Below are 11,785 nucleotides of genomic sequence, written 5' to 3'. Positions count from 1 at the left end.
TGTTTACTGCTGTGTTTCCAGACTCTAGCACAGTGACTTGTGTACAAACACCCGCTTAATGAATATTGAAGTTAAAAAAACCAAACTTAAAACACGTCCTTAACAAGGCTCACTTTGCTCTGACATGCTTTCCTTCCCTAGTATTAACTATGATAACTAAAAAGCTAGCATACAGACATCTACTCATAAAGTAGGGAATTTTTATCAAAAGATTCAGAGTAAGAAATGAAAGACTAAATAAGGCCTTGAATAGCTTTATTGAAATCTGTATAAATAAACATGCACATTTCAAATGTAAACTCAAGTGAACCCAAGTGCAGACAAAATTTTAACCTCTGTCATGCAGGAGGTTAGCTTACATTAAAAAAAAAGAAAAAAGAAAAAAAGAAAAAACTCAAAGCAGCTTTTAAAATACCAGGATGAAAAACCAGCTTTAATATCAAGATATAAAGCAAAGCCATGATCAACATACCTTATTTATCCTGGTCAAATGCATTTTTTTCTTTTTACTTGTAAATGCTAACATAAATAAATAATTTACCAAAATGTGCACTCACAGAGTGAACTTTTATTTACAATACACAATTTATAATCTATTGTATTTGATTAGTTCAAGTGAAGAACATTATACTTTTTGCTTTAATAACAGTGGGACACAAAGCGATTTCTCAGGTAGTCGATATGTGAAATGCGCCCCAGCATTAAGATTTTTCTATTAAAGGCAGTATTGTATGCCAATCGACAATACATTCTTTCAACTAGATCAAAGGGAAAAAGCAGCAAATAAAAATGTTTCAAATGTTCACACATATTTTTGGCATCCTGGATCCTTGAATGTAGTGAACTAAAATCAAGTTCAAGGTGTGTATGCTTTATATATGTACAGGTTCTGACTCTGGAACATGCAAATGCCGTTTCTCCTATAACAAGTTACCTTCTGAGAAAGCTGTAAGGCTACGGTGAATTCCCTCAGGAACACACAAAGAAAGTTAACAGACCTACCTTTAGAGCCAATTGTCCACTAATGTTTTAAAGGCCAGAATATGAAAAAAATCTCTCATCTATATCTGATGCAATTATTATTATGGATACAGAATACTATTAAATCTATCCTTATGTTACAGTAAGTGGGAGAGCTAAAGTCGCCAAATTACAAAAAAATGGGGTAGAGAAAAACAGACAGCAAAAATTTTAATTTTGGACCAACACCAAATTAAAGATATGTATTTTAAAGCAAGTAACAAAAATCTGAATGTCTGAAGAATAGATCCCCATAGCACTAAATAATGTTTCATGTAACTGAAATGGCTTTAGATGGAGTATGAAATTTAGAACCTGTTTCCACAGTGGCAGTAAAATGAATATGACATTCTGAACATTTAATGAGACTAAAAAAGGAAATAACTTTTTCAAGATTGTTTCTTGTATCATGATTTGGTTTTACTAGGCCCACACTGATTACCAGGGAGAGATTGGAAAATGTGGATTTCCAAGATTACTGCTGCAGTATTTATGCCACTGGACACTGCAGCCAGATATCAGAAGTAGGTATGGCAGCCTAATGCACATGAACTAGATTATCAAAAAACTAAGTTCAGCCATAATTCTCTTGCAGTATTATTAGAGCAAAATAAATGACCAACATCCACAAATTTAACATTTGTCATCAATTAACTCACATCCAAAAACTTAAAGAAAACATAATTCATCAAAACAGCAGCAAACTTAAAAGGGATTTATTTGTGATTTCCTATATATATTTAGCTTGTAAATACAAGACTGTAAATGTATTAAGAGACAATTTCTGTTAAAGTTTCCATTGTGTTTCACTTCAAGTACTGCACAAGTTAAAATCTGATAAAGGATTTACATTCGGTTATCTGAAACTCCCCATCTCAGACTTCTGTTTTAATGTGGTGGGTCACTTCTTCATTTCCAGACACCACCAGCAGGAAAGTCTCTCTTTTATGGCTTCCAGGACTTTCATTAGTTAGTGTGCATACAGTTTTCATTTTCTATGTCATTGTCATTGTCATTGCTGTCTTCATCACTTTCTAAGGGGATGCCAGTGGCAGCTGAAGCACCTTTAGTTTCTCGGTCAAGAGGAAAAAAGCCAGTTCCACTGAAAGTGTCTTGTCTCTGGTAGAAGAGCACATATGCTGCTTTGGACTGTCAAAACAAAGAGTGTTGCAATGGTCATGATTCTCAAAGGCCACATGAAATGCAGTAGGGAGTTTTGGGTGGTGACCAATTTTGGTGAGAGAGCAGACATCAGATAGAGAAACCATGCATGGGCAGATGGAAGTTACTAACACTGGCTACATATAAAAGGATTGCTATGTATGAAGGAAGAATGGGTAGCACTAGAATCACAATTTCTTATTCTCTTCTCTGTTATTTGAACCAAGAAACAAATGCAAGTATATACCAGAGTGATCTAGTTCTCCAGCAGCAGCTGGGTTCTGTGTCTTCATCCCTGTTGCCGCTAAGCAAGGGGAGCGGCCCTCTCTCTAACCGGTGCTTCACCCCAGGTTTGCTGTGGAGCCCACCTTTTCCCACTGTCTGAAGGACACCGTTCCATCAGTCATCACTCCGGGTCTTCCGTGAGGCCTGTGACCCCATACTTTTCTCCGCGGCATTAAAGAAGCAGGCCCTTTCCCACCGTCAGCCCCTCGCCAGCCACCTCCCCTCCCGGCCGCCGCGCACCTCTCTTTTCCTCACAGCCAGATGACAGCCCAGTGGGGCCTACGCTCGTCATTCATCTTCCCCACACTCCTCAATTCACAGGCGCCTGACTCGTGTCCAGACTCTTCTGACACCATGGCTTTTACTGGGGTCAGTAAACTCCCAATAAACAACTACACTGGTGCCGTTTTCCGTCCTTTTGGTCAACCTCTCGGCAGCATTTAATGCTTCATCTCTCTTTTTTCCTTTGACAAACAGGTTTTGGCTTCCAAAACTACTTTGTAGTTTGTACTCTGACAAAACTACTCCTTAGATCTTCTCTTTCTCTCTCTTTTTTTTCCCTCAGACTCTTCTGCGGTCTCAACAAATCCTGACCTTATATACCTATATACATGAGGTACTCAAACATTTGTTGAACATATGAAGAATCAGCCCATTGTTAAAATGCACAGTAATGTCAAATTCATACGTTGTACATAAACAAGGTTAGTCTGCAATGTTGTTAAAGAGACTTTGAAGAAGGATGTGGGTGATTTTAGGACATTTGAACTGGGAGATTAAAGAGAACAGAATGGAAAAGTTCAGGACAAAAGAAATCAGGAGTTTAAATATAAACTGAAAATATCATTAACTTAGGCACACCTAGAGAGAGAGAGAAAAACAATTCAAAATTACTTCAGGTCTCAATCATGCAATGAGAGAATAAAGCTCTGCTGGTAATTGGGCCCGGAAGTTTGTTAATTTGTTGAAGTTGAAGACTTTAAAGCATTAGACACTAAATCCCAGTCTCTGCTCTCAAGGAATATACAATTTAATCTGGGAAACAAAGCAGTCAGTGTTCATCACATCAACAGAAAACCTTGTGCACGGGAACTATCATATGAGCAAATACTATATTTCTCACTCTTTATAGCAAGTAAAATTTATAGAAATGCAAAATGTATGGAAGAAAACCCTTGTTGACCAACCTGGGCAACATAGTGGGACTCGTCTCTACAAAAACATTTTTTAAGAAATTAGCTGGGCGTGGCAGCATACACCTATAGTCCCAGCTACTTAGGAGATCTTTTGAGCCCAGCAGGAGGAGTCTGTTGTGAGTTATGATCATGCCACTGCACTCCAGCCTGGGTGACAGAGCAAGACCCTATCTCTTAAAAAGATAAAACGAAAAAGAACCCCCGGTCAAACACTTGTCAGCTTTCACCTGAGACTACACTGTAGTCATCCTCCATCAGCCAACTTCTGAAGATAAAGGTCTTCTCTGATGTTGAAGCACAACTAAGGCCAATATTTTGGCTCAAGCCAAAGATGATCCACGGATGCAAGCGTTCTTCCTCACTTCTCTACTAGTCAAAACAATGTGAAGGTAGCAAGGACACAAGTGTTCATCTTTTAAAAACTTATAATTTGTTTTCTCTATGTTATTTTAAGTTTGAATACTTAATTGTCTTAAGATAGTATACGGCGTTAAAGCTCTTAGGTATGATGAAACACTTAAAATATGTTTTTCCGTTTTGACCTTCTAACTTTAAGCAGCCAATGTCTAGAAAGGTAAGAGTTGCTCCTACTTTCCAGAGAAAAATTTAATTATTTTTACTGGAAACCACTCATGTTGAAAACTACCAGAAAAATTTTTATCTTGGAATTTGTGCTTTTGATAGTGGGCAATTTAGAAGATACATTTCCATTCAGGGGATGACTTGACATTTCTCTAAATCAGATCAAGTCTCTCTCAGCTACTAGAACTGCTACAACACAGACTCTCATGTTCCATGGGTTCCTTTCATTAACTTGTATTCACTCCTTAAAGCAGTGGATGCTCTCTGCCACAGCCCTCCAGCCTGGTGACCCCAACTCAAAACAGACAGTGGCTCCCAGGATTTTCAGTAAATGTAAGACACACTTACCACAATTTGGTCTTCAGATGCAGTGGAGACACTACTGTCATCAAAATAGTACCATTTTCCATCATCTTTATTTTTTGCGAAAGCAGTATCTAATGAGAAAATGTAATCACTTCTGTGACTAGAACGATCTTGGTTTTCTGGGGAACCCTCAAACTCTATAATCACCTATATAAGGAGTACCTACAAAAATTACATGGTAATTATCTCTATGATGCCGATTTATGACACATTCAATTGACTAAAGGTGTTTACAATAATTTCCTACCATCTAGTCACCTAAAGCATCTTCATATAAATTAAAACATTCATTTTCATCCCAGGAAAAAACATCATTTTTAAATTCACAGAAGAATAACAGTAATGAAGAGTAAATGGTAACATTTATGTAGGGCACAGTGCTATGCACTTTACGTGTACTACCACACAAAGAAGGTATTATCACTATTATTCTTCCCACCTTAGAGATGGGAACTTAAGGCCTCAAAAGAAGGTAAGTTTGCTCAAGGTAGTATAGCTGTTAGGTAGCAGAATTAGGATTTAAACCCAGTTCTGCCTCTAACTCCAAAGTTTGAAATGTCAACTATTATTTATATTTTCTATGGCAATTTCTTTTCTGAAAACTCTACTCATTTTGTTGTAGTGTTTCTCTATGCCAGGATATCTTTCAATCTTTTAATAAAGGTACAGTCAGCCCTCCATATCTGTGGGTTCCACATCCCAGGATTCAACCAACTGTGGATCAAAAATATTCAGAAAAAACATCCACAAAGCTCCAAAAAGCACAACTTGAATTTGCCACACTTGCTGAGTACTACTTTGAGTCCACATGAATGAGGTGATGTATGCCGACTGTATCGTGTGTTATAAGTAATGGACACATGATTTAAAGTGTCCAGGAAGATGTGTGCAAGTTATATGTAAATATGACATCTGTGGAGTTTGGTACCCACAGAGGGGGTCGTGGAGCCAATCCTTCACTGATACCAAGGGATGACTGTACAGCGTAAGAGAAAGGTAAAAAGCAATTAATCTGCATCATTTTGAAAGATCTGCCTTAACTAAAAAATAATGCCCCCTTTCCCATCCCATGCTTTGTAGGAGCTACCCAATAACTGAAGAAACAAAGTTGCAAAAGTTCCCCAAACAATGATCTGTGGCCACAGCTTCTAAAGAGTGACACTTTATAGGGTATGGCCTTTAAATAATTCTGCCTACCACAGAAGGAAGTTTACTCTTCTTCTTTTTCATACATAAGTAATAAATTAATAATAAATTAACCTCGATACAGTTACAATCAAAGGGCAACATACTCTTTCTACTAAATTACCTGTTTGGGTAATGCGCAGAAAAGAATGACATCAGTTGGAAAGTAAGGCAAGCATGTATTTAAGAGTTAGCTCTCCTATCTTTGGTGAAGCTCCACTGGTGGCCAGAAGATAATTTGGAAGACAAACCAATCAGCCTATCAGCCAACCAACCCCAAGAACACAATGGTTTAAACTGTAAGTTGTTTAGTTAACAATTTTATTGAGCATCTATCATGTAGAGGAAACATCTCACATTCTACCTGCTGTTGGTTCCCTCTCCCCAAAAGTCAAGCATGGAGAAAAACCATTGAAGCAGAGGATCAAAGAAACTAATAAAAGCCACCGAGAGCCCTGCTAAGACTGAAGGTGGCACACCAGGTGAGTTCCTGGATACGCATGTGCACGTGCAGGATGGCTGGAGAACGTGACAGGAGGGGTCAGCGGCAGAAAAAAGAAGACAGGTTAAAAGAAAGATTTTACATTTCACATGTGGGACAATCAATGCCTGGTTTCTCTGTCACTGGAATCAGCAACATTCAAGCTACTTGAATTAGAGTCTAAGTCCTGTTGGGCTAACAATAGTTGATAACTAGTACTAGTACGGTCATACCCTCCACGTGCTCTGGCTAAAAATCAGCCTTGGTGAGGAGCTGAAGGAAGCAGCAGTGGGCTACGCCAGCCCATCCCTAAGTTCTCCTCTTCCAGCTGCCAAGGGCCTCTGCTAAGCTGCTGCTGGGCATGCTGTGTTGCTTCTTGCCCTGCACCCTTTCTTAACTCTAAGTAAACGAGGTACTACTTTTCAGTGTTATGAGTTTGTCATTCTGAACCTAAGACCACTGCAGAGTACACACTATGCTTGGAAAGTAAAACAAACATTTTCAGAATGAATAAAAAGACAAGCAAGATCTATGTAATCTATAAGAGATATGTCCAACGATTTGTAAGTTAAATGATGGTATCAAAAGAAAGCTAGAGTAACACTTTTAAAAGCAGAGAAAAAGACAAAAGAATGTCAAATCCAGGTAAAACGAACAAAACAGAAAGAAGAGCTACCGGTTATAAACAGAAATAAAACTAATGACGCAAAGTAACAACTAAAAAAACTGTTGGGAGAAACAGATAAATCAACACTTTGGTAGGAGTCCTGACAGAAAAGACTTAAAAAATCCTCAGCGATGGTAATGGTTTGAGTACAATTGATAAGCCTTAACTATTAGATATGTACAACTATATCTGAATGGGGAATATTTTTTTTTTCTAAGAACACATATATTTAGGAAACAGACCATGTATTAAACCACTTTAGAAATTTCAAACTCCTAAAGAATACAGACAGTGCTCTGAGCTGTTATGTAATAAAATTAAAAACAAAATGATAGATTGAGAAAAATTCGACATATATGGAAAGTAAGCATTTGATTAAATGACTCTGGGTCAATGAAGAAATATAAAGGAAATTTAAAAATACAGAGTTGAAAAACAGTAAAATGCTTCATTTCAAAATCCATTAGATAGAGCAGTAATACTTAGCAGGAAGGTTATAGCCTTTAATTACTGCCTTCATTACAGGAAACACAATGGGAAGCAAAAAGGCAAGCATTCAACACAGCAAAGCCTAAGTATCAAGAAGAAATATACAATGAAGAGAAGGGATAAAATCAGTGAGACAGTAAATACACACAGTAATATGGAAAGTTAACAACATGAAAAGATTATTCTTCGAAAAGATTATTAAGACAGATCTCTGGGAAGACTGATATTTTTAAAAGGTAGTTCTTCTCTGCAAGATGGCTGATGTGGGATATCACTGGCCAGTTCTCATTAGAAGGAAGATCAAAGTCCCAGTGAATGGTTTTTGAGCAGAAAATGGAGGGAGGAGAGCCAGGAGCTGCTGCAGTGCCCATGTGAGGAGGCTGAAGCCACAGAAACAGCAGCACAAGTCTAGCTGAGATCGACCCTAGGGAGCCCAGGGCTCAGTGGAAAGGTGGGTGGGAGTGCTGCTCTGCTACCTGCAGCCCTTGCCTGCCAACTGCTGTGAGTTCTTCCCCGCCAGCACCATTGTTGGTCATGGTGGATGGAGATCCTCCCAGGCACAGGGAACTGGATGGCCAAGGTGCAGCTACACTCACCCCTCCTTAGACCCAGGCTGATGGCAAGTGCCACACGGCTGCGCACCTGTCTTCCATCCTTGAGCCTGAGCACATGCAGACATATCCCACAACCTGCTCTGACTTTGGCAAGCACAATCTTCAAAAACAAATGCAACAAAAAGAAAAACTGACCACTAGAACCTAATTAAACTGAAGAGCTTCTGCACAGCAGAAGAAACTATCAACAAAGGCAACAGAAAACCTAGAAAATGAGTGATAATGTTTTCAAAGTATGCATCTGATAAAGGACTAATACCCAGAATCTATAAGGAAATTAAACAGAGAAAAAAAAACCCATTAAAAAATGGGCAAAAGGCTGGGCACAGTCGCTCAGCTTGTAATCCTAGAACTTTGGGAGGCCAAGGCGAGTAGATTACCTGAGCCCGTGGGTTTGGGACCAGCCTGGGCAACTTGACAAGACCTCGTCTCTATAGTAAATCAAAAGTTAGCCGGGCATGGTAGCGCATGCCCATAGTTCCAGCTACTTGGAAGGCTGAGGCAGAAGAATTGCCAGAGCCCAGCAGGTTGACACTGGGGTGGCCGTGAGTGTACCACTGCACTCCAGCCTGAGCAACAGGTGAGACTTCAACTCAAAAAAAAAAAGTAGGCAAGGTCATAAACTGACAATTTTCAGAAGACACACAAGCAGTCAACAAATATTTAAAATGCTCAACACAACTAATCATCAGAGAAATGCAAATCAGAACCACAATAAATAAAAAAATAACAGATGTTGGCGAGGGTGTGGAAGGGAATGCTCATACATTGTTAATGGGAATATAAATTAGCTCAGTCCCTGTGGAAGGCAATTTGGAGAATTCTCCAAGAACTACAAAAAGAACTACCATTTGACTCAGCAACCCCATTACTGAGTATATAGCCAAAGGAAAGGAACTGTTCTAAAAAAAGATATTGGTACTCATATCACAATAGTAGAGACATGCAATCAACCTATGTGCCCATCAACAGTGGACTGGATAAAGAAAATGTGGTACACAGATACCATGGAATACTAAAAAGCCATAAAAAAGAATAAAATCATACAGCAACATGTATGCAGCTCCAGAAGCCATTATCCTAAGTAAATTAATGCAAAAACAGAAGATCAGATACCACATGTTATATCACTTAGAAGTGGGAGCTAAACATTGGTATACACAGACAAAAAGATGGAAATAACAGACACTGGAGACACCAAAAGTTGGGGTTGGGAAGGGAGGATTACAAGGGTTAAAAACTACCTATGTGGTACTATGTTCACTATTTGAGAGCAGGTTCGATAGAAGTCCAAGCCTATATTCATTTAATAAACCTGCACGTGTGCCCTGATAGCATATAGGTATTATAAGCAACTATTCTCAAATAACTTGGAAAACTTAAATGAAATAGATACATTTTTAGAAAAATAGAAAATGTCAAAATATACACAAAAGGAAAAAGAAAACTGAATAGACCAATATGTATAACATATGTAGAAAAGTTTATAATCATAAAGCCCAGATGGCTTTATAGGTAAATTCTACTAGACTTTCATACTTAATAGTATATTCCTATACTGTACTAGATGATCCAAGAAATAGAAAAAGAACAAAGCGTCTCAGCTTGTTTTAAGGCTGTAATCTTGATTCCAAAGATAACAACATTAAAAAAATCCAAAACCATTTCACGTATAAATAAAATTTCCAACAGTCCTAAATAAAATTACTTTAATGGAATGCAACTGGGTATCAAAATAGACATAAAGATAAGTAGGCTATACCCCAAGAATGCAAGGATGGTTCAACAAAAAAAAACTATCATTGGAGAGTGTAGACTGTTAAAAACATTCTGAAGAGCAATCTGGAACACTTAAAAACTCACTTAAACTCAGCAATCTCACTTAGTGGCATGCTGCTCAAAGAAATTCTTACACAAGATACCAAACTGATGACATGTGTCAGTCTTATGGTGGTAGAGTTAAAGGTAATCTGGATGTCCATCATGAGATAAGTGGAGAGATAAAATATGGTAGATATAAGTCATGAGTGGTGAGAAGCAATGAACTAAATGGACACTAAGTAATATGGATAAGTCTTAAGAAAAATATCAAGAAAAAAAGTAAAATCTATTGAGATCTATAGCACAGTACTCAGTATATAAATGAGCAAATATGCATGATTTACAAGAGAATATGCATCAAACATGTTAGAAAGGGAAGTGGAAGAAGAATGGGGGAAGTAGAGGATCTCCAAATGGACCGACTATGTTCCTTTCTGTGTCTTCAACTGAGGAAGACAATTAATTCAATCCAGTATAACTGATGTGAAAAAAAAAAAAGCTCAAAAGCTGACTCATTCGTCAATATTGAATTACCACATGGAAGACACATTTGACATTTTACCTTTCAAAAGCAATAAGTATCTTAAGAAAAAAGTGTGCAGTTATGCAAACATGATTTGGGTTTAAGGGTAAATTGTCAACTTACAGTGTCCTCCTCCCATTCCTCCGTAGTGGTTGGAAACAGCAATCAAATTATAGCGGCAAGGACCTGCATTTGGATTAATCAAGAATTCCGACATATCCAAATCACTGTTTAAAAAAGAAATCAAGTTAATTTTATGTTGTCTCGAAGTACCTATAAATGAACATGTAGAACTCACTAAAGAAATTATTGAGATTGTAGTCTATCACACTCAGTGATCTATCACAGAAACAGATCTGAGTACTACATGTTCTTACTCAAGAGTGGACCCTGAACATCTATCATAATGCTACAAAAAAGGGACTGGCGTAGTGGGACACTGCTCGGGGGAGGGAGCAAATAACATCAATAAGGGTGCCTGATCCTAGCTCAGGCAAAGTGAGGTTCAGTGGGAGGCCCAAAACTTCACCTGTACCTAAACCACTTATGTATGCAGTACTGACCTGTGCCCCACAACTTTAAAATAGTAAAATAAATAAACAACACCCCCCACAATAACAGAAAGTTATCAAGAACCAAATAATGCTTATAAAACAAATCATACACATACCCCTGAGACTGGAATGTTTAGGTAAAAATTTGCATAGGGGTTGAGAATTGAAAAGTGATCCACTGAATGCTGTCATTTAGATTAATGCTTTCAGGCTAATAGATTTAATTCTCGGTATAACAGATAAAACAGTCATCACCATTTACCATCTGGGTCCAATAGCGTTCTATTATTTTTATGTAGTTTATAGGAATGATTTATATAAGGAAAAATAAAAGGATAGTGAAAACAACTGTCTCAGAAATTTTAAAAAACTTAAATACATTAAACCCTAATTTGTATTCCACATCTCCTGGTTTTGAGGATCTATATTTCCCAAACAGGCAGTATCCTTTGCAACTGACTGTTCATGAACTGTCATGTGTGAACCTGGAAAATGGCCATCTTATAAATAAGCTTGTTATTATTTCTGGTTGTTGTTCTTGTATTTGCATCATTAAAAAGCAATAATGATTCCAAATTTCAAACACATCTCTAATAGATTCTAGCTTGTCACTCCTTTGAATTCTTATTCTTGCACTTATACCACCAAATGCTGTATCACTGAAAACTTTTATTGGATCACAAACTAGTTAAAGAGAAAAACGACATTTTCTTTTGCTTAATAATTGCAAATCATTTTCAATTTTACATCATCTATTTCCTTCCAGTCATCTTTTTAGCTATACTTGCTTTAGGCATCTATTTACTAAGTATATCAAGTAATAGATCACAAAATACGAAAG

At 37.6% G+C, this 11,785-nt stretch overlaps 1 protein-coding gene across 1 annotated transcript in view; it reads right to left on the bottom strand.

Moving 5' to 3' along the window:
- Window positions 1-238: 238 nt before the first annotated feature.
- Window positions 239-11,785, bottom strand: part of USP15 (ubiquitin specific peptidase 15) — a 97,640-nt gene continuing 86,093 nt past the window's right edge. The window contains exons 19-21 of the mRNA XM_021711166.1: window positions 10,514-10,617; window positions 4,593-4,681; window positions 239-2,169 (exon numbers count right to left, since the gene is read on the bottom strand). Coding sequence (XP_021566841.1) covers window positions 1,987-2,169; window positions 4,593-4,681; window positions 10,514-10,617 — 376 coding nt within the window. The 3' untranslated portion in view covers window positions 239-1,986. The remainder of the gene's footprint in view (window positions 2,170-4,592; window positions 4,682-10,513; window positions 10,618-11,785) is intronic.

This window comes from Carlito syrichta, unplaced genomic scaffold, assembly GCF_000164805.1.
Source record: "Carlito syrichta isolate Samal-C Ts95f unplaced genomic scaffold, Tarsius_syrichta-2.0.1 Scaffold301892, whole genome shotgun sequence".
NCBI lineage: Eukaryota > Metazoa > Chordata > Mammalia > Primates > Tarsiidae > Carlito > Carlito syrichta.
This window is presented reverse-complemented; position numbering and strand designations above follow the sequence as displayed.